At 47.0% G+C, this 20,356-nt stretch overlaps 1 protein-coding gene across 1 annotated transcript in view; it reads left to right on the forward strand.

Moving 5' to 3' along the window:
• Nucleotides 1-1,379: 1,379 nt before the first annotated feature.
• WDR44 (WD repeat domain 44) overlaps nt 1,380-20,356 on the forward strand; it is a 125,881-nt gene continuing 106,904 nt past the window's right edge. The window contains exon 1 of the mRNA XM_040323687.1: nt 1,380-1,636. Coding sequence (XP_040179621.1) covers nt 1,563-1,636 — 74 coding nt within the window. The 5' untranslated portion in view covers nt 1,380-1,562. The remainder of the gene's footprint in view (nt 1,637-20,356) is intronic.

The raw sequence follows: 20,356 nt of genomic DNA on the forward strand, positions 1-20,356 counted from the left end.
GACGTAAAAAATTCAAAATTCGACCCGAGAACGACGGCCATACTTAACATAGCATACGCCGCATATAGCAGGGGTAACTATACGCCGGAAAAAGCCAAAAGCAAAAATAAAAGCGCCGGGCGGTCGTTCGTTTCTGAATCGTTGTAACTCCTCATTTGCATATTCCTCGCATATACAAACGGAAGCGCCACCTAGCGGCCAGCGTGAGATTGCAGCCTAAGATCCGACGGTGTATGTCGGATCTTAGGGATATCTATGCGTAACCTGATTCTATGAATCAGGCGCATAGATACGACGGCCGGACTCTGAGATACGACGGCGTATCGGGAGATACGCCGTTGTATCTTCTTTCTGAATCCGGGCCCATGTTTTTTTTTCCGATCCACTGTACCTTAGTAATCCTTTATGTTACTGCCCGCTTCCTGTATATGGATTCATCGGGTAGTGTGCGGGTATTCCGTCACTTCCTCGATGCCCCAATGTCTCCTGGGAGATTTAGGAAGAAGCAAGTTCTTTCTAAATCCCGCGATAACTCGCGGCAGACCTCCGCAATGTCTCCTGGGGACAATGACAAAAGCTCCCAGGAGATATTGAGGAAGTGACGGAATACCCGCACACTACCCGATGAATCCATATACAGGAAGCCGTCAGTAACATAAAGGATTAGTAAGGTTCGCCTGCCCCTGACAGTGACTCGAGCTGGGCATCGCCGCTTAGTGAAGGATTGGCTCGGGCGGCTCGGCTGCTCTAGTCCTGCAAAGGGAACGGAGTTCCTGCTATGAAAAAAGTGCAGGAACTCCGTTCCCACGCGTTCCCGCAGGACTTGATCCCTGCTGTTGGCCCTTTATAAACCCTGTATAATAATCATAATGTAGGAGAGGAGTGGCAGAATAGTCCTGGGCTGGAAGTGGTTAAAGCCCAGAGCATTGTTTACTTTTTATTTTTGCACAAGACCAAATCTTCGGCCAGAACAGATCCTTCCTGCCTGTAAGACACGGTGATTTATGGGGAAGCAGCCCTGAGCCCTCAGCGGCGGACCGGACGTAATGAGCAGAACGGTCAGAACTAGGCTCTGCAGGTACACTGATGACCGAGTATAGAGAGAGATCACATAAAGCTCTATATACTGAAGCAGAGTGACAGCTCCGCAGACTGCCCTCGGTGACACGCCCTCTCTCCCACATGTGTGTCATGCCCATCCTATAACACACATGTTCCTCCTCCTTCCCCGCCCCTGGGAGTGTCAGCCGCGCCCTCTCGAATCTGTCAGGCACGTGTTTCTTCCCTCATCCTATCCCGTCCTTTGTATGAGCCACGCCCCTCACAAGCTGTCAGATGCACACTGCGCTCCTCCCGCTGTCCCCGCCCCCTGTGCAGGTCAGCACCGCCTGTCTTCCTAGCCGTGCTCGCGGTGATCTCGCGATATCCGGGCCGTGTTTATGTGAGTGTGCCGGGGCCCTCCTCTCTGTAGCTGGCTCGGCCTGTCAGCGGGAGCTCCGAGCATACATGCTGGCCGGGGAGCGGCGCCCACAGACGCCTCAACCGCCCGCAACCCGACGGCCATGGCGTCTGACAGCGACACGGAGGAGTTCTTCGATGCCCCGGAGGATGTGACGCTGACCTGTTCTCCTGGAGTGTGAGTGTCAGTGCTGGACCCGCATTGTGAGGTGTTCCTTGTCTACCACCCCCTCCCCCTTCTGTGTCATCCCTTCCCCTCTATAGGCTCTGAGGTCTGTGGGGGGTCACGTGTCCCCGGGGGCTATTACTATTGGCTGCTGTCTACATGACAGGTCCTCTTCACCCAATGTATACACCCCCCCCCCTCCCATTATATGTATGTGTGTCACCCTGACAGGTCCTCTTCACCCAATGTATACACCCCCCCCCTCCCATTATATGTATGTGTGTCACCCTGACAGGTCCTCTTTACTGATTGCATACAACCCCTCCCATTATATATGTGTGTGTCATCCTGACAGGTCCTCTTCACCCAATGTATACAACCGCTCCCCCCAATATGTATGTGTGTTACCCTGACAGGTCCTCTTTACTGCTGCTGTATATACTGTATACTCCGATCTGACAGGTCTTGTTTACGTATAGAGTGTATATATTGCTGTTGCCATGGAAATGTCCTCCTGTGCCCTGTTGTGCTGGGGAGGGGTCCTCCTGTGCCATCGCCCCTGGAAAGGTCCTCTTGTGCCCTGTTATGTTAGGCACCCCCCCCCCACCGGTAGGTCCTTCTGTGCCCTGTTATACTGGGGCTGACCTCCCACCAATAGGTTCTCCTGTGCCCTGTTGCGCTGGGAGGGGTCCTCCTGCACCATCTTGTGCCATTGCCCCTGGGAAGGTCCTTTTGTGCCCTGTTATGTTTGGCACCACACACACACACACACACACACACAGTAGGTTCTCCTGTGCCCTGTTGCGCTGGGAGGGGTCCTCCTGCACCATCTTGTGCCATTGCCCATGGGAAGGTCCTCTTGTGCCCTGTTATGTTGGGCACTGCCCCCCCTCCTTGGTAGGTCCTTCTGTGCCCCGTTGTGCTGGGAGAGGTCCTCTTGCGCCTTCGCCCCTGGGAAGGTCCTCTTGGGCCTTGTATCCTTGCTTTTACCCCCATTGGCCCTCCTGTACCCAATATTCTGCTGCTGACCCATTATGGCCACAGCCTCAATGTATTTATGTCCCGGGAAGGTCCTATGTATGTGACTCTCTGATCTGTTTATCTCCTGAGTGCCCCCACCTGTATGAACACACCTTCCCTTCTCCCTCCATACATGTGTCCTCTAATTCCAGTCTATCTGCCTGGCACTCCCTATTATTTCAGTCATCTCAAGTATTTACTTGTGTCTTCACCCTTGCAGGCCTGTACCTGATGTTTTCCTATGTCCCAGTTGTATTGCACACACCATGGGACCTCTGACACAGATCGTCCCATCAGACTCTGCAGATCCTCCACAAAGCCGTTTTGTAATTGCTGTTAAATACGGCTCCGTAAACCTGACCTCCCACTCACTCTTCTACTTTCCTGCCTGTCAGCCCTTTAATGAGGAAATCGCATTCCTAATTCACTGTTGTGCTTTGCCTTCCATGTGTCTGTCTTTACCTTTTGTTGTTGTTTTTATATCTTGGTATGGCAAAGGAATACAGCTGTCACCCTTTCTGTGCTGATTCTCTCGTTGGAGGCACTGCTTTTTTTTTTTTTTTTTTTTTTAAGTGTATTTTTGTGCGTGTACTCGAGAGAGGAGCTGGACTGCAGGAGTTGGGAGTAGGCAGGCCTCCCCCAGAGGCAATCTGCCACCTTTCTCCATGCCCCGGGTGGCAATGGCGGGTGTGTGAGGGGGTCCTCCCACACAGCCCGCCCTACCTGCTCCGCTTTGAAGCCCAACGGGGCAGAGGGACTCCCTATAAGGGAGTGAGAGGATTAGCCCGCTCAACCAGCCCCATTAGTCCTTCGCCTCTCTTTAGAGACCGCATGGTCAATGTGCGTGTGTTAACCCAATTTCGAGTGCGTGTAGGTGTGGTAGTTTTTGTGGGAGGGGGGTGGGTGTACTAAGCACAGGCTTACCTTGCATAGCACACCCACCGGGAGTCGGGCTGAGACCACCACCAAACTCAATTCACATGAAGCCGAGACCGGGATCCGAACCTCTAGCTGCAGAGGTGAATGGCTTGTTAGCGCAGTGCCAATCGCGTTGAGCCACCGCAGCTCCCTAATACTGCTTTTTTTTTAATGCTTGTGTCCATGTGCATTGTGGGTCATACACAATCTGCTGTTTTCTATTGCATTGTCGTCAGCATGGAAAACTTCTTCCTTGTCAGATGATTATCTCCTGGGAGATGCAGGCCTGATTCACACCTATGCATTTTTTTCTTTTTTTTGCAGATTTGCACTACAGAGTGTATACCATAGGAAACCATGTTAAATGGACTGTAGTGCAAAAAGCACTAAAAATACATCGGTATGAATCGGGCCTCATCCAGCAATGTGTAGGCGAGCCATCGGATGTAGTTGTGTAAACGGCAGCATAGATGAGACTGGGCTGCAGTTTGGATGCATTTATCTCCACTTACTAAGGGGTCTTTGTATAACTAAATGCTTTGTAAATGTCTCAGCGTTCACACAGAGGTCATTAAAAAATGTCTAATGTTTATGATTTGTGTAAAATATCAGTTTCTATTTGTTGCGTTTTGCAAACGATCCTAAGTGAAAAAGGCCCCTAAAGCGGAAATTCATTCTCTGTCAGCATTGACAATTTTTAATCATTCTGCTGCTAGCAATAATAAATGGATTGGAACGTATATAATATTTACTTATTTTAAACTTTTTACACTTCTTCAGTTACTACTTGGTGTCCAGGCCTAGGTAAATGTTGTCACACAGCCCAGGAGCCTTTAAAGCGGCGGTTCCCCCTTAAACATCTATATACCATTACATCCAGCATATTTCCGACATCTACAGTATGCTTTTTTTTTTTTTTTTTTTTGCCGTACATACCGTTTTAGGGCTCTTTCACACTGAGCGCCCGTCTGTCAGTTTTTTTTTTTTTTTTTTTGCGGACCTGTACGGGCGCTCCGTGCTCCTCTATGGAGCCGCAGATGTCAGCGGTGACATGCCCGCTGACATCCGACCCGCTCCGATCCGCCAAAGTGTGACGGAGGAAAAACCTACTTTTCCTTCCGTCTGGCGGATCGGATTGGGTGAACACGGACATACGGTCCGTGTTCATCCGATTCCCCCCCCCCCCCCCCATAGGGGGGAGAGCAGAAAAGACAGGGCGGTCCCTGCACAGTGTGCAGGGACCGCCCTGTCATCCGCCGGCTCAGCAGGGATCAACGTAGCGATCCACGCTGAGCAAGCGGAGGTGCACGTGGCGGATCATTACTGGTCCGCCCAGTGTGAAAGGGCCCTAATTGTTGTTTTTCCCCCGGCTTCTGGCTCCCGTGGGACTGGGCGTTCCTATTCAGAGGTTAGATGATTGACGTCTGGTGAAAAACTTCCCCTGGAGCATTAGGCGCGTCACCAGTTTTCCGTAACTAGCCGACCTGTGAGTCGGCTCTATACGGCACCTGCGCCTGCCGTGTAGAGCTGACTGCACAGGCGCCATATAGACCCGACTCGCAGGTCGGCTAGTTATGGAAAACTGGTGACACGCCTTATGCGCCAGGGGAAGTTTTTCACCAGACGTCAATCGTCTAACCTCTGAATAGGAACGCCCAGTCCCGCGGGGGCCGGAAGCCGGGGGGAAAATAACAATAAAACGGTATGTACGGCAAAAAACAAACAAAAAAACAGCATACTGTAGATGTCGGAAGTATGCTGGATGTAATGGTATATAGATGTTTTAGGGTGAACCTCCACTTTAAGAGGGGAGGAGGAACTCTCTCAGCTACGCACAGCCTCTCCTACTTGCATGCCTAAGCTAACGGCAGGTGGATTCCAGGAAGTAAATGCTATATGAATCATCTGCCCTCATTCAAGATGGCTATGGGCAGAAAGAATAGGGGGTGTTTTTCCAAAGCGATTTTTCATCAAAACAAAGTATGAAGGGATGGGGGGGTTTGCTTTGAATATTAAAAATGAATTTAAAAAGCATTTTTGGTTTGTGGTACTCAGATGAAGTGTAATGCCATGTACACATGATCAGCATTTTCGACAAGAAAAGTTCGATTTGAGCTTTTGGTCGAAAATTTCAACCATGTAGGCCCCATCTGACCTTTTTCTGTGAGAATTTCCAACAGCAAAAATTTTGAGAGCTGGTTCTCAAATTTTCAGACTGCAAAAGTTCTTGTTGGAAATTCCGATCGTCTGTATCCAATTTCGACGTGCAAAAACACGCATGTTCGGAATCAAGTCGACACATGTTCAGAAGTATTGAACTTAATTTTTCTTGGCTCGTTGTAGTAATGTACGTCACCGCGTTCTTGACGGTCGGAATTTTGTGTGACCGTGTGTTTGCAACTCAAGTTTGAGCCAAAATTCTTTCGAGGGGGGGGGGGGAATCCACGGTTTTCTTGTCGGAATTTCCGATCGTGTGTAAGTGGCATACTTCTACTTTATAGCCCAATTCCAGGATCTTGCTAGTTTTGCACTTTGGGGATACTCTCCCCAGGCTCTATTAAAACGCAGAGAAATTGTAAAGAACAACGTCATCACGTCAACAATGTGTACTTGCCTGCGGAGCATGTTGGGGCCGGGATGAGCCACAATGAGAGCTGTGACTGGCTTGTAATGGGCAGATCAGGCCAGGAGTTGGACTTCCAGGTCTGCCCACTATAGCGAGCAGTGATGTAATTGCGCCACCGCTCACTGTAAAGCACTACAGCAGGGAAGTTATCAGACCAGTGGCCAGGAGGATACAGGGTGCAGCAGCCACCCGTCTATTAAAATGTGCAGAGGAATAAGGCCTGCAGATCTGAACAATAAGGATATCATGATCATTATGTCTGTCAAATCGCAGAACACCGTAATTGCTCGTAGTAAGAAAGCACCTTTATAGGTTCCCAGAGTTCATTTATAAGAACATTTGAGGGCTTAACCACTTGAGGACCAAGCCTCTTTTCTGAGATTTGTTGTTTATAAGGTAAAAACATTATTTATTTATTTTCTCACCTCGTCTTTCAGGACAGCACCTGGAGAGAGCGCAGCTCCGCCCACTTCCCAGGAAACACTGCAGTCAATGCTATAACTTCCGCCCCCTTCCACCATGGCCTCAGTTGTAGTGTTTCCTCCGGCCATGGTGGAAGCGCTGCAGGGAACCAGGGGTGTGCTGTTCTCTCCCCAGGCGGGGAAGGTGGTTTTTGTTTGAGCATACCGGTGTTTTAGGTATTAGGAGGTGATCCTCCAGGAGGCGGACTCGACTTCTCCCCTGACGCGCGGGTGAAGGTCGGGTACTTCTCCTCTTCGGTCCGGCGAGGACAGAGGCTGCTGGAGGTCCCGCTCCCTTAGTCCGGGCATCGTAGCTTGCGGGGGGGCGGTCAGGTGCCGTTCTTCCGGCATACGAGGCTCCGGAGCGGAGGGCGTAGTGACGTCCTTTCCGGGTGGAGGCGGGACTTCCGGCGGCGCGTGGCGGCTTCCGGTTCCGGCCGCCTGGAACGCAGGAGGAGGAGTGAGCCTCGGCGGTGCTATTTCCGGGTCTCGCAGCGGCAAGAGGAACCCGGGAAATTTAAAAAAAGCTGTCGCACGCCCGCAGCGTTCTGGGACCATGGAGCCAGAAGACGCAGCGGAGGTGGCGGGAGCAGGAGCCACAAGCACCAGCCCGGCCCAGGTAGGAGACCCAGCGGTGGTCAATGTACCAGGGTGTTATGTCCCTCTTTTCTGCCCCTTCGGGGGAGGGGAGCCTGCCTCACTCACCCTAGTCACTTCTGTGGGTGTGTGTAGTTTTCTGGTACAGCGGTGATGGGTTCTGGTTTTTATTTGTTCACTAGCTGTGTGCACTTGGTGATTTGCTGGTCTGGCACACAAAGGTTAAACATAGCGTTGTCCTTTGTGTCGTTTCAGAAAGTTAAAGAAAAACTTAGTGGTAGAAGTTCCTCCTTCCAAGAAGCGGTGTGCTACTTGTAAAGCTTCCCTTAAAGGGAACTGGACCAAACCTTTATGCAAAACTTGTATTGCGGAGATTGTCAGGGGGGAAGCCTCTACTAGTTCGGCCTCTGAGCAGCCCACCGTCAAGGGAACGGAGGAGTTGCTCTCTTCATTTAGGGAGGAGTTGCACCAGACTTTCCAGTCTTTTCGCTCCTTCCTGGACAAGGGTCCGACTAAGGGATCTAAGGCCAGGGCCAGTACCCCTCCACATCTAGAAGGTTAGACAATGAGTCCGAGGAGGAGGAACCTGAAAATGTTGTTTCAGGATCAGAGGCGGAGGATGAAGAAGAAAGGGATACTTCTTCCTCACGCTATAAACTGTCCTTAGAGGAGGTTGATGACCTATTACGGACAATTCATTCTACCCTAAACATTAAGGAAGATGCGACTCGGCTGTCCTTGCATGACAGGATGTACCAGGGTTTGGATGAGGTAAAACATCGTACCTTCCCGGTACATAAAGTATTGTCCGAAACAATTAAAAGAGAATGGAAGGACCCGGAGAAGGCACCCTTCTTTTCTAAATCTCTGAAAAGGAGATTTCCTTTCGATGAGGATCCAACGCAGGCCTGGAATAAAAGGCCTAAGCTGGATGCAGCATTCTCAAAAGTTTCTCGCAATACGGACCTAGCTTTTGAGGATACAGGTGCCCTTAAGGATCCCCTGGATAAGAGAGCAGATAGCCTGCTCAAAAAAGCCTGGGATACCTCCTTGATTAATCTCAAGCCAGCTATGGCATCCACTGTGGTGGCCAGAAACCTTGAACATTGGCTGGATCAGCTTAAAGGTCACATCGAGGCTGGTACCTCTCGTAGAGAGCTTTTGGAGTCCTTTCCAGTCCTTATGAAAGCGGTAGGCTATATAGCGGATGCTTCTGCTGAATCCGTGAAGCTCTCCGCTAGATCCTCGGCGTTGATAAATTCAACCAGAAGGGCCTTATGGGTTAAGACCTGGCAGGGGGACACAGCCTCTAAGCTGAAACTGTGTGGTTTACCTTTTGAAGGAGACTTGGTGTTTGGCACAGGGCTAGACACCGTCCTGGATAGGACGGCGGATAGAAAGAAGGCTCTTCCTTTAAAAAAGGTAGATTCGGGGCCCAAGAAAAATTTTCGTCCTTTTTTCCAAGCCAAGGGTCCTAAGGAGGCACAAAGAGGCCAGGGTGGTAGACCCTGGCGGTCCCAGAGGGGCCGCGGGAAGCCTGGGGTGTTATTTCGCTCCCCCAGCCAGCCTGCTAAGCCCCAGTGACGTTCTCCCAGCTGTGGGAGGTCGGCTCCAAGCCTTCCTTCCACAGTGGGCAGAGGCGACGTCCAGTCCGTATGTCCTCAAACTGATTGCAGAGGGATACGCACTGGAGTTCTCGGGAAAACCACCGTCGCGGTTTTATGTGACCCAATTGCCCAGGGAGCAAGAGAAGTCTCGGGCTATGCTGGCATTAGTGGAGGATTTTCTCCAACAGAGGGTGATTACGCCAGTACCCCAGAGAGAACAGGGGGAGGGCTGTTATTCCCATATATTTCTAGTAAGGAAGCCGTCGGGCAAATTCAGGTTAATTTTAAACCTAAAAGTCCTGAATCTAGCTATCCGCTACAAGAGATTCCGCATGGACTCTATATACTCGGTGAGAAAGCTTCTTCCCCTGGGGTGCTTTCTAGCATCAATAGATTTAAGGGATGCATATTTGCACGTCCCGATCAGGACTTCCTCCCAGCGCTATCTGCGCCTAGCCATCAGAGCGGAGTGAGACATTTTCAATTCAGAGCCCTCCCATTCGGCCTTTCCTCCTCTCCCAGAGTCTTTTCAAAGGTGGTGGCAGAGGCCTTGGCACCCCTAAGGCTCAGGGGGATTTCTATAATTCCATACTTGGACGACCTCCTGGTGTTCGCCAAGTCGGAGGAGCAGCTTCTCCTGGACCTGAGGAGGACCCAGGCTCATTTGGAAGGGCTCGGTTGGATCCTGAACAAAGAAAAGTCAAATCTAGTGCCCTCCCAGAGGATAGTCTTTCTAGGATACGTTATAGACTCTGTTCAGGGGAAGATCTTTCTACCAGAAGAAAAGATAGAGAAAGTTCAGGCTGCGGTGAAGACAATTCAGACGAATGTGCCGTTTTCTGTGCGCTCAGCCATGTCCACAATGGGCTTACTCACGGCCGCCATTCCGGCGGTGCAGTGGGCTCGTCTCCATTCAAGGGTCCTACAACAGGTGATCCTTCAGAATTGGACCCATGGGGAATCCCTAGAGAAGAGATTCAGAGTTCCGTCTTCAGTGAAGAGGAAACTTTGGTGGTGGAGAGGCCAGGCAAATCTGCGCCTAGGTCTGTCTTGGTCCTTCCCCACTACAAGGGTCCTAACTACGGACGCGAGTTCGTGGGGATGAGGTGCTCACCTGAACGGGCAGATGGCACAGGGATCTTGGACGAGGGAAGAGTCCAGAAGGTCCTCCAATTGGAGGGAACTCGGGGCCATTTGGTTAGGGCTAAGGGCCTTCCAGGAGCTGATTCTGGACCAACATGTCCAGATTCTGTCAGACAACGCCACAGCGGTGGCGTATGTTTCCAGACAGGGGGGCACGAGAAGCAAGGTACTCCTCAATCTGGCCTTACAGACTCTGTCCTGGGCAGAGGTGAACTTGGCTTCCCTATCGGCAGTACACCTAAAAGGCAGCCTAAACCTTCTGGCAGACTTTTTAAGTCGGACGAGGGTTCTGGAATCGGAATGGTGTTTATGCCCGGAGGTCTTCCAAGAGCTAATAAACAGGTGGGGAACCCCTCAGATAGACCTGTTCGCGGCCCAGTCCAATGCCAAGGTTCCGGCTTATTTTTCTCTAAACAGAATGGACCAGGCAGAGGGTCTAGATGCGTTGGTTCAACGCTGGCCCTTCCGCCTGTGCTATGCCTTCCCCCCAGTTCAGATCATTCCCTTAGTGTTACGGAAGCTTCAGGAGGAGAAGACTACTCTGATCCTGATAGCCCCGTACTGGCCCAAGAGGCCTTGGTTTTCGAGTCTGTTGGAACTGGCAGTAGAAGATCCCTGGGTACTGCCAGTCAGAAGAGATTTACTTTTTCAGGGCCCTCTACTTCATCCAGACGTGAGTCGGTTAAGACTCACGGCCTGGTTACTGAAGAGCTAATTCTTAGCAGGAAGGGTTTGTCCAAACGTTTGGTAGATACGCTACTTGGTAGCAGGAAAGAGGTCACGAGGGCCATCTATTTCAAGACTTGGAAGGTTTTCAATTCTTGGTGTGAAGGTAAAAATTATTCTCCTTTGAATACTTGTTCCGTCTTGGAGTTTTTACAAGATGGTATGGATAAGGGTCTGGCAGCCAGCACCTTGAAGGCGCAGGTGGCGGCTTTGTCTGTGTTTCTAGAGAGACGTTTATCTCTAGAGCCCTACGTCATCAGATTTTTTAAGGCCTTAGCCAGGGCTAGGCCTTCCCCGTTTAAATTTTTTCCCCAAGTGGGATTTATCAGTGGTCCTGGGGGGTTTGACTAAAAAACCCTTCGAACCACTGGTAGACGCCTCTATAAAGTTTCTGACTTTAAAATTGGTGCTTTTGGTAGCGGTCACCTCAGCGAGGAGGGTTAGCGAGCTTCAGGCGCTTTCCGTTTTGGAGCCTTTTTTGTCAATCTTCCCTGATAGGGTAGTATTAAGAACTGATCCGAGTTTTCTTCCGAAGGTAGTGTCAGTATTTCATAGGACGCAGGAAATAGTGTTACCTACCTTTTGTCCAACTCCTTCTTGTCAGAAGGAGAGGGAATTCCATTCCTTAGATGTCAGGAGATGCATTAGACGCTATCTAGAGGTCTCTAGCGAGTTCAGAAAGGCAAATTCGCTTTTCGTTCTGTTTTCAGGATCCCGCAAGGGGCATGGGGCTTCCAAAAGTACTCTGGCTAGATGGTTACGCATGGCTATCCATGAGGCATACAAAGCTAAAGGTTTGGATCCCCCTCCGGGAGTAATGGCCCATTCTACTAGGGCGGTGGCAACTTCCTGGGCAGAACGGGCTGGAGCTTCACCAGAACACATCTGTAAAGCGGCAACGTGGACGAGCTTTTCAACCTTCGCTCGTCATTATAGGATGGATTTGCTCTCTGTGTCAGAGCAGTCTTTTGGCAGGAAGGTCCTGCAAGCGGTGGTCCCACCCTAGAGTAAGTACTCGGTTATCATCTCCAGGTGCTGTCCTGAAAGACGAGGTGAGAAAACCTTAGTTAGACTTACCGGTAACGGTATTTCTATGAGTCTTTCAGGACAGCACCGATAACCCGCCCTTTTATTATTAAAGATAATATATATATATATATATGCTAATGTGTGTAGTTTCTATGTTCTGCTTATCTAATTTCAGCGTGGCCGGAGGTACTCGTGAACAACTGAGGCCATGGTGGAAGGGGGCGGAAGTTATAGCATTGACTGCAGTGTTTCCTGGGAAGTGGGTGGAGCTGCGCTCTCTCCAGGTGCTGTCCTGAAAGACTCATAGAAATACCGTTACCGGTAAGTCTAACTAAGGTTTTTTTGCTAGGAAATTCCTTGGAACCCCCAAACATACATATTTTTTTTTTTTTTTTTTTTTTTCCTTCTAACACCATAGAGAATAAAATGGTGATTGTTGCAATACTTTGTCACACCGTATTTGTGCATCATTCTTACAAGTGCACTTTTTTTAATTAAAAAATAGAACAGTGAAGTTGGCCCAATTATTATTTTTTTTTTTTTTTTAATATTGTGAAAGATAATGTTACACTGAGTAAATTGATCCCATTTCCGGGACAAAATTGAGTCGGGTTGCTCACAGGAAACCTTTTTTATTTTTTTTATAAATGAATACAAAGCTTCCTCTGGATGAGGTAGAGATTGAGAGTTCATCTGTCCACCTCAGCAAATCAGAGAAAGCGTTGTATTTATTAAAACAATGCTCAGCCTGACTTGATTCTTATGAAGCGGGATGGGAGATCTTGTATGACTGCTGGAACACATTGCTGTATACGGTCTGTCACTCATGCTACATACAGTTGTACTGGGCTGATGGCGGACACGTTTTTTAGTGATGGAAATAGTTTATTTAGGCTCGTCTGGGCCAAACCAAATATTTAAAGTGTAATGAAATCTGGAGTTGGTTTTTAAAATAAAGGGAGAACTCGCACTGTATACAGAGATTCCTGTACTCACCAATGAGTGTTATGAATCAGCTACTGCAGACAGTGAACAGCTGTACAGATTGATGAACGTTGCAGAGAGGGAACTCTGTTTACCTTTTAGAATACATGATCGATTATCTGAACTTGTTAAACAGCAGAGTTCAGTCTCTGCAATATTGTATTTATCTTTATTGGTTCACTGTCTGCAGTAGCTGATTCATTACACTGTCTGTAGTGAGTACAGGAATGCCCTACCATACTGTCATTAGACTGTGCAGATCACAGGCCAATCATAGTGGCTTTGTACAAGTGTAAACCTGGTATTCCCCTTCTACCACTGCCGCCAATCCCATCCACCAGACACCCTGCCAGAGCCAAAACACAGCCAGGGCTGCTGTAATGCTGCGTACACACAATCGGTTCTTCTGATGAAAACGGACAGTTTTCATTGGACAAACCGATCGTGTGTGGGCCCCATCAGTTTTTTTTTTTCCATCGGTGAAAAAAAAATAGAACCTGTTTTAAATGTTTCTTGTGGTTAAAAAAACGATCGTCTGTGGGGAAATCCATTGGTCAAAAATCCATGCATGCTCAGAATCAAGTTGACGCATGTTCGGAAGCATTGAACTTAATTTTTCTCAGCACGTCATGGAGTTTAACGTTACCGCGTTGGACACGATCGGATTTTTAACCGATGGTGTGTAGGCAAGACTGATGAAAGTCTGCTTCATCGGATATCTGATGAAAAAAATCCATCGGTCCGTTTTCATCAGACAAACCGATCGTGTGTACAGGGCATTAGAGATCACGGGGCCCATACAGCCTAGCCTGCAGAACAATGAGCCAAGCCAACAGAATACCTGTGAGAATTTTTTATAGTCCTGTGGGGCTTGATGAAATGGTGGGGGTCTGAACAGACACCTAACATTTTCCTTTTTTTTTTGCAAATTCTTTTTATTGTATTTAGAAAGGGGGGACATTTACAAAATCATGCCTATACTCCAGGCTTGGGGGGAAAACAAAATACAAAAGCAACAATAAAACAAAACGCATAAACTCCAAAAGTTGGTAACCAATGCCTAAGGTAACCTCGCTCAAATCTGCTGGAAGGTACAAATGGATGTCAGGGGAAAAAAAATAAGAATTTTCCCACAGTGTACAAAACCAAGCAAATGTGGGCTGTCCAGATATCCCTCACCTTGGGAAAAATATTAGGGTGTCTCCTAGATTCTTAGGTGAATTTTATACAATTGTATCATTTTGTTGACCACAAACTTTAAATAGTCCAAAGTAGACTGGTGAGGCTGCATTGATCTCCTGTACCATGTCTGCAGTCTCTGACCATCTCCTGCATCATATCTGCACCGCATGGAAATTTTGCTAATTCTATAAGCAATGTGTTATATAAAAATGTATACAGCCATGGCCAAAAGTTTTGAGTGACACAAATGCTAATTTTCACAAAGTCTGCTGCCTCAGTTTTTGAGATGGGAAATTGCATATACTCCAGAAAGTTATGAAGAGTGATCAGACGAATTGCAATTAATTGCAAAGTTCCTCTTTGCCATGAAAATGAACTTAATCCCATAAAAAAAAAAATTCCACTGCATTTGTGAAGAAGGCTTCAGGGTGCCCAAGAAAGTCCAGCAAGCGCCAGGACCGTCTCCTAAAGAGGATTCAGCTGCGGGATCGGAGTGCCACCAGTGCAGAGCTTGCTCAGGAATGGCGGCAGGCAGATGTGAGCGCATCTGCACGCACAGTGAGGCAAAGACTTTTGGAAGATGGCCTGGTGTCAAGAATGGCAGCAAAGAAGCCACTTATCTCCAAAAAAAAACCATCAGGGACAGATTGATCTTCTGCAGAAAATATGGTGAATGGACTGCTGAGGACTGGGGCAAAGTCATATTCTCCGATGAAGCCTCTTTCCGATTGTTTGGGGCATCAGGAAAAAGGCTTGTCCGGAGAAGAAAAGGTGAGCGCTACCATCAGTCCTGTGTCATGCCATCACCACTCACCGCACATTTTATTAATTTTTTTTTTTTGTGCTGAAAATGCCCCCCTTGGCTTATACCCGAGTCACCTTTTTTGCGCCTGATCTCCCGGACTTTGGGGACCCGGTGCCGGCCGCAGGTCCCCTGGACCCCAAACTGGCACACATGTAGCCCCACTCCTCTACAAGTGTGCAAAATTTGTTGGCCGGGGAGCACCGTTTTTTTTTTTTTTTTTTTCAAAGCCGGTTATCCATTCCATAGACTCCCATGTTAAACGTAAGTCTAGGCATGGACACAGTGAGGCATGCAGATGGACACCTTAGGCTTATACTCGAGTCAATAAGTTTTCCCAGTTTTTTTTTTTTTTGTTGGTAAAATTAGGTGCCTCGGGTTGGCGTATACTTGAGTATATACAGTATTTGGGGTGCCTTCTGGGAGCAGCCGCCCATTCACAAAGCGCCGCAAGACTCGCGCATGCGCAGTAGGAAACGGGCAGTGAAGCCCCAAGACTCCACTGCCTGTTTCCCTTAGTGAGGATGGCGGCGCCGGACTTGTCACGATAGAGAGATCGGCATCGGGGGGGCCCGACATCGCGGGCACATAGGACAGTTAAGTGTCCTTATTAAGTCAGCAGCTACAGTGTTTGTAGCTGCTGACTTAAAAAAATAATTATATATATATATATATATATATATATATATATATATATATATATATATATATATATATATATATATATATATATATATATATATATATATATATATATAATCGCGGGTGGAACCCCCGCTTTACGCAGTCACGAGATCAGTGTGCTGTGATACAGAATACAGTAGATTTGCAGAACTCGCTGCTTCTCACATTTCAGTTTAATTTGGTGACATGAAGGAATATTCAGCTCATCACTTTACTGGAAGACTTGACATCAGTGAGGCATAAAGGACACTCTCTATGCAGGTGATGGCTTCTCTAGGTTCACCTATCCTTACATTTCCTTATCTTTTAGAAATGTTATCTCTTGAAAATTGTATACAGTACATTTACTACGGTGTATGGAGCGACTAATCCCCTGGTTGGTACATTAGATGTGAAGAGTATGAATGTTTCAAAGCATGCTGGGACATATGTATTCCTTATTTATGCTCTGTATCATGTTAGGAAGATTTTCTTTTTCTTTCTCTTCACCAAACATGTCACCATTGGAAAACTTTTAATTTTATTTTCTATGCACAGTAAAGCGATTAATAAACCTGAACAAATATGGTTTCCCCTCTAAGGCATAGTTATAATGTGCTAGTATGTATTGCATACTAGCATATTATGTGAAAATTGCCCTAAAACAGAGCTTGCATATAAAGATGTGTGAAGTCATGCCACACACTCTTGTGTAGAAATGAGTAAGCATCACCTGGTCGGAATATCAAGAAGTAAACTATGTAACATCCAATCAAATCTAAAATGACCATGGGGCAATGCATCTCGATGTGTGTGTGGTCTCACTCCAACATCTTCTCACATGAAGGCAACATCCACCATAATTGTGGGCAACCCCAACTCATACGTGGGATGCCTTAGACCGGACACCTCATGTAAAGACGTATATGCACTGTATGTAAACTGTGCAAAAAAATGGAGAAATGATTAAGCACTAAGTTGGTGTGAAACGTGTCAGCTTGCATCTGGTTCTTTGCTGTGGCATGTATTTTTGTGATTTGATTTTACAATAAAAGGAACAATTTTTTTGGAGTGCGGCTGTCCAAACCTTCCTCCTTATTCTGGCCAAGCCGTGATGATGTCACTGTTTACAGCACAGAGCTCTGAAGGAACGTCACGGGTATGCTGTTCTTCAGAGCGTGTGCGCCGGTGATGTCACCAGCTCCTGCCACACAGTAAAACATCTCCTAAACGGTGCACGTTTCATGACCAGGCCATTTTTTGAGATGCAGCACTGCGTTACTTTAACTGACAATTGTACAGTCATGCAACGCTGTACACAAATACATTTTTTATTTTTTTTGCCCACACATAGAACTTTCTTCTGGTGGTATTTGATTACCTCTGTCCCCCCCCCCCCCCCCCTTTTTTTTTTTTTTGCACTATAAACAAAGACTGACAATTTTTGAAAAAAAATATTTATTTTTTACTTTCTGCTATAACACATCCAATAAAAATATAAAAAAAAAAAAAATTGTCTTCATAAATTTAGGCCAATATGTAGTGTGCTACATATTTTTTTGTAAAAAAAGAAGAAATCCCATTAAATGTATATTGATTTGCGCAAAAGTTATTGTGTCTACAAACTATGGTGTGTGTGTGTGTATATATATATATATATATATATATATATATATATATATATATATATATATATATAATTAGTGCTGTCAAACGATTACAATTTTTAATCGCATTAATGTCATAGTTAACTCACGATTAATCTATCTAATTTATGACGAATTTCCCCACAAATATCGCACAATTCTGCAAGTGATTATAATTTATGATCGCTGTTTTCTAGCTGATCTAAAACCATTTTTGACATAAAGGGACACTTTTGGACAATCTACAGACCACTAGGGACAAGGGGGGTGTGTATTTTTTACATACAGTACTGTAATCTATAAGATTACAGTATACTGTGTGTAATGTGTTTGTTTACTTTTTTGAATTTGGCGCCGTTCTCCGCTCCCGTGCGTCGTAACGTCGCAGGGAACGGAGCTCGGCGGCACACAGGCACTGTGAATCGAGCGAGGAGGACCCGCCAAGCAAGGAGGACCCGCTCGATCACACAGCGGGGTGGCATCGCTGGATCCAGGGACAAGGTGAGTAACTTGCCTGTGAATCCAGCGAGAAGGTAAGCCGCGCCGCTGCACACTCTGCACGTCCACCCCGAGGGCTCCTGCGTTAATCGCGCGATAAAAATATTGACGGTGTTAACATGGGTTTGCGTTAACGCCGTTAATATCGCGTTTAACGCACAGCCCTAATATATATATATATATATATATATATATATATATATATATATATATATATATATATATATATATATATATATATATATATATATATATATTTTATATTTATTTCATTTTTATACTAGTAATGGCAGCAATCTGCGACTTCCAGTGAGACTGATATTGCGGCAGACAATCGGACACTTTTGACTTTTTTGGGGTCACTAGTGATACTAATACAATGATCCGTGCTAAAAATAGTAGACTAATGCAGCAAGCTCCTCTAAACATTGATAAACGGCAATATATTGCCGTTTATCATTTTGGGGTTTAAGTACATAATGCATATTAGGTAGCTGCATGCTTGTACAGTAAAACCTTGGCTTGATAGCGTTTTGTGTAGCAACACGGTTACATTTAATGAAGGTACAACATTTAGCAACTCGTATGGTTGATGATTAAACAGGCACATCTAAGTATGCAGGCATCTGAGGTAAAGCTGTCCACATACACCAGGGATCCTCAAACTACGGCCCTCCAGCTGTTGAATTACACATTCCATGAAGCATTGTAACACACTGACATTCACAGACATGACTAGGCATGATGGGAATTGTAGTTACTGAACAAATGGAGGGCCGTAGTTTGAAGACCCATGACACAGACCATCCCCCACACAACCGTTGACGTCATCTCTTCCACGCTGCACTCCACAAGCGGTTCAAGCCTTGCTTTCAGATCGCTCTCCTGCAGGGTAGTCTTCCTGGTCACAATTGCAGACTGACAGCCGTGAGAGCAGGCGGTGTGGGGGATGGTCACTCTATGCAGACAGCTTTACCCCAGATGCCTGTGCCATGTGCCTGTTTTAATCATCAACCATGTGAGTTGCTAAATGTTGTACCTTCATTAAATGTAACCATATTGCTACACTTAGAGGCACCTCTATTCTCTTTTATACTCTGTAGCTCCTGCTGGATTTTGTTTCTAATCCCCTTGTGGAGGCTGCCATTTGTGGATGGACATTTTATGGTTGCACAACTTATCACATTGCTATAATCTTTTTATATGGACTATAAACTGAAGGACTTATAAATAAATGGTTGTGGAACGAATCATTTGAGTTTCCATTATTTCTTATTGGAAAATTTGCTTTTATATACAAGTGCGTTGGATTACAAGCATGTTCCGGAATTTTTTTTGCTTGCAATCCAAGGTTTTTACTGTACTTAAAGCGGAGTTCCACCCTAAAGTGGAACTTCCACTCATCGGATTCCCCCCCCCCCCCCTCCGGTGCAACAATTGGCACCTTTCAGGGGGGAGGGGGGTGGGGGGTGCAGATGCCTGTATAATACAGGTATTAGCACCCACTTCCGGGGAGAGGTATCTGCAGAATTCCACCCCCCTGTTGTGTTCTGGGAAACGCACAGTTCCCCCGAACACAGCGGGGACCAATGAAAATGTGTGGCGCGTCTCGCGCATGCGCAGTAGGGAACCGGGCGGTGAAGCAGCAACGCTTCACTTCCTGGTTCCCTCACCGAGGATGGCAGTGGGGGCAGCCGAGAGAAGAGCGATTGCTCACCTTCGGCTGACGGCATCACGGGCACCGTAGACAGGTAAGTGTCAATTTATTAAAAGTCGGCAGCTGCAGTATTTGTAGCTGCTGGCTTTTAATATTTTTTTTGTTTTTAGGTGGACCTCCACTTTAAAATGAACATGTGTATCTTGACGCTCTGTCTATTTTATCTCCAAAGCCTAGGAAGTACAGTATTTATCGGCATGTACCGCGCGCCGGCATATAGCGCGCACCCCAAGCTGAGGAGGGAAGTTTAGGGAAAAACTTACATTTTGGATGTCTTGTCCGGCGTCCGTCTGCGGCCTTGCGCGGGGTCCGTCGAGCCTTGTGGGTGTCCGTCTGCGGCGGGGTCCGTCGATGGGTTGCAGCGTCGTGTGTTCGAATTTGGTGCGCTGTGCAGAGCCAGATTTCCTGCGCACTCGGCTCCTCTCGCGTGTTTGCGGGCAGAGCCTAGCCGAGTGCGCAGTACACTCGGCTCGGACAATGTCGGAGACGGCGGGGTATTGGCGTATATCGCGCACCCACGATTTCCCCCTGATTTTAAGGGGAAAAAAGTGCGCGGCATACGCCGATAAATACGGTATGTAATGAGTTTTGTTCTAACTGATCTGTAGATAACTTATTTAAAAAAAATGTTGTGTGTGTGTGTGTGTGTGTGTGTGTGTGTGTGTGTTTGTGTTTTTTATTTTGTTAGGTGTGATCCCTATGCTTTTATATGCAGGATGTTGTGACCATGGTATATTCACAATGCACTGCTCTAGCTGAAGGGTATTACTACTAAGCTTTGCTACATAGCTATTGGCAGCAAATTGGTTAAGTCGCAGGTTTGGCTCGTAGATGTGTCTCGTATCCTGCTTGTGTGGGCGTAGGTGTAGTTCCAGTCCCATGCCTTGCCAGGGTATATAGTAGAACTGGTACTGTCAAAGCAAGCATATGACAGCTTGTTCTATGGTACAGCTTGCAATTGCTTTGTCACTTTCCTGTTGCTGGCTGACGTGCAACTCTTGCAATTTATGACCATCCATTGTCTCTGCTCACAATAATATTTTCCATGCATCAGACTGCGTATTTCTGAAGACGATGCCTGGTTCAAGACACAGTTCTGGTGAATGTATTCTT

Source organism: Rana temporaria, chromosome 9 (genome assembly GCF_905171775.1).
Source record: "Rana temporaria chromosome 9, aRanTem1.1, whole genome shotgun sequence".
NCBI lineage: Eukaryota > Metazoa > Chordata > Amphibia > Anura > Ranidae > Rana > Rana temporaria.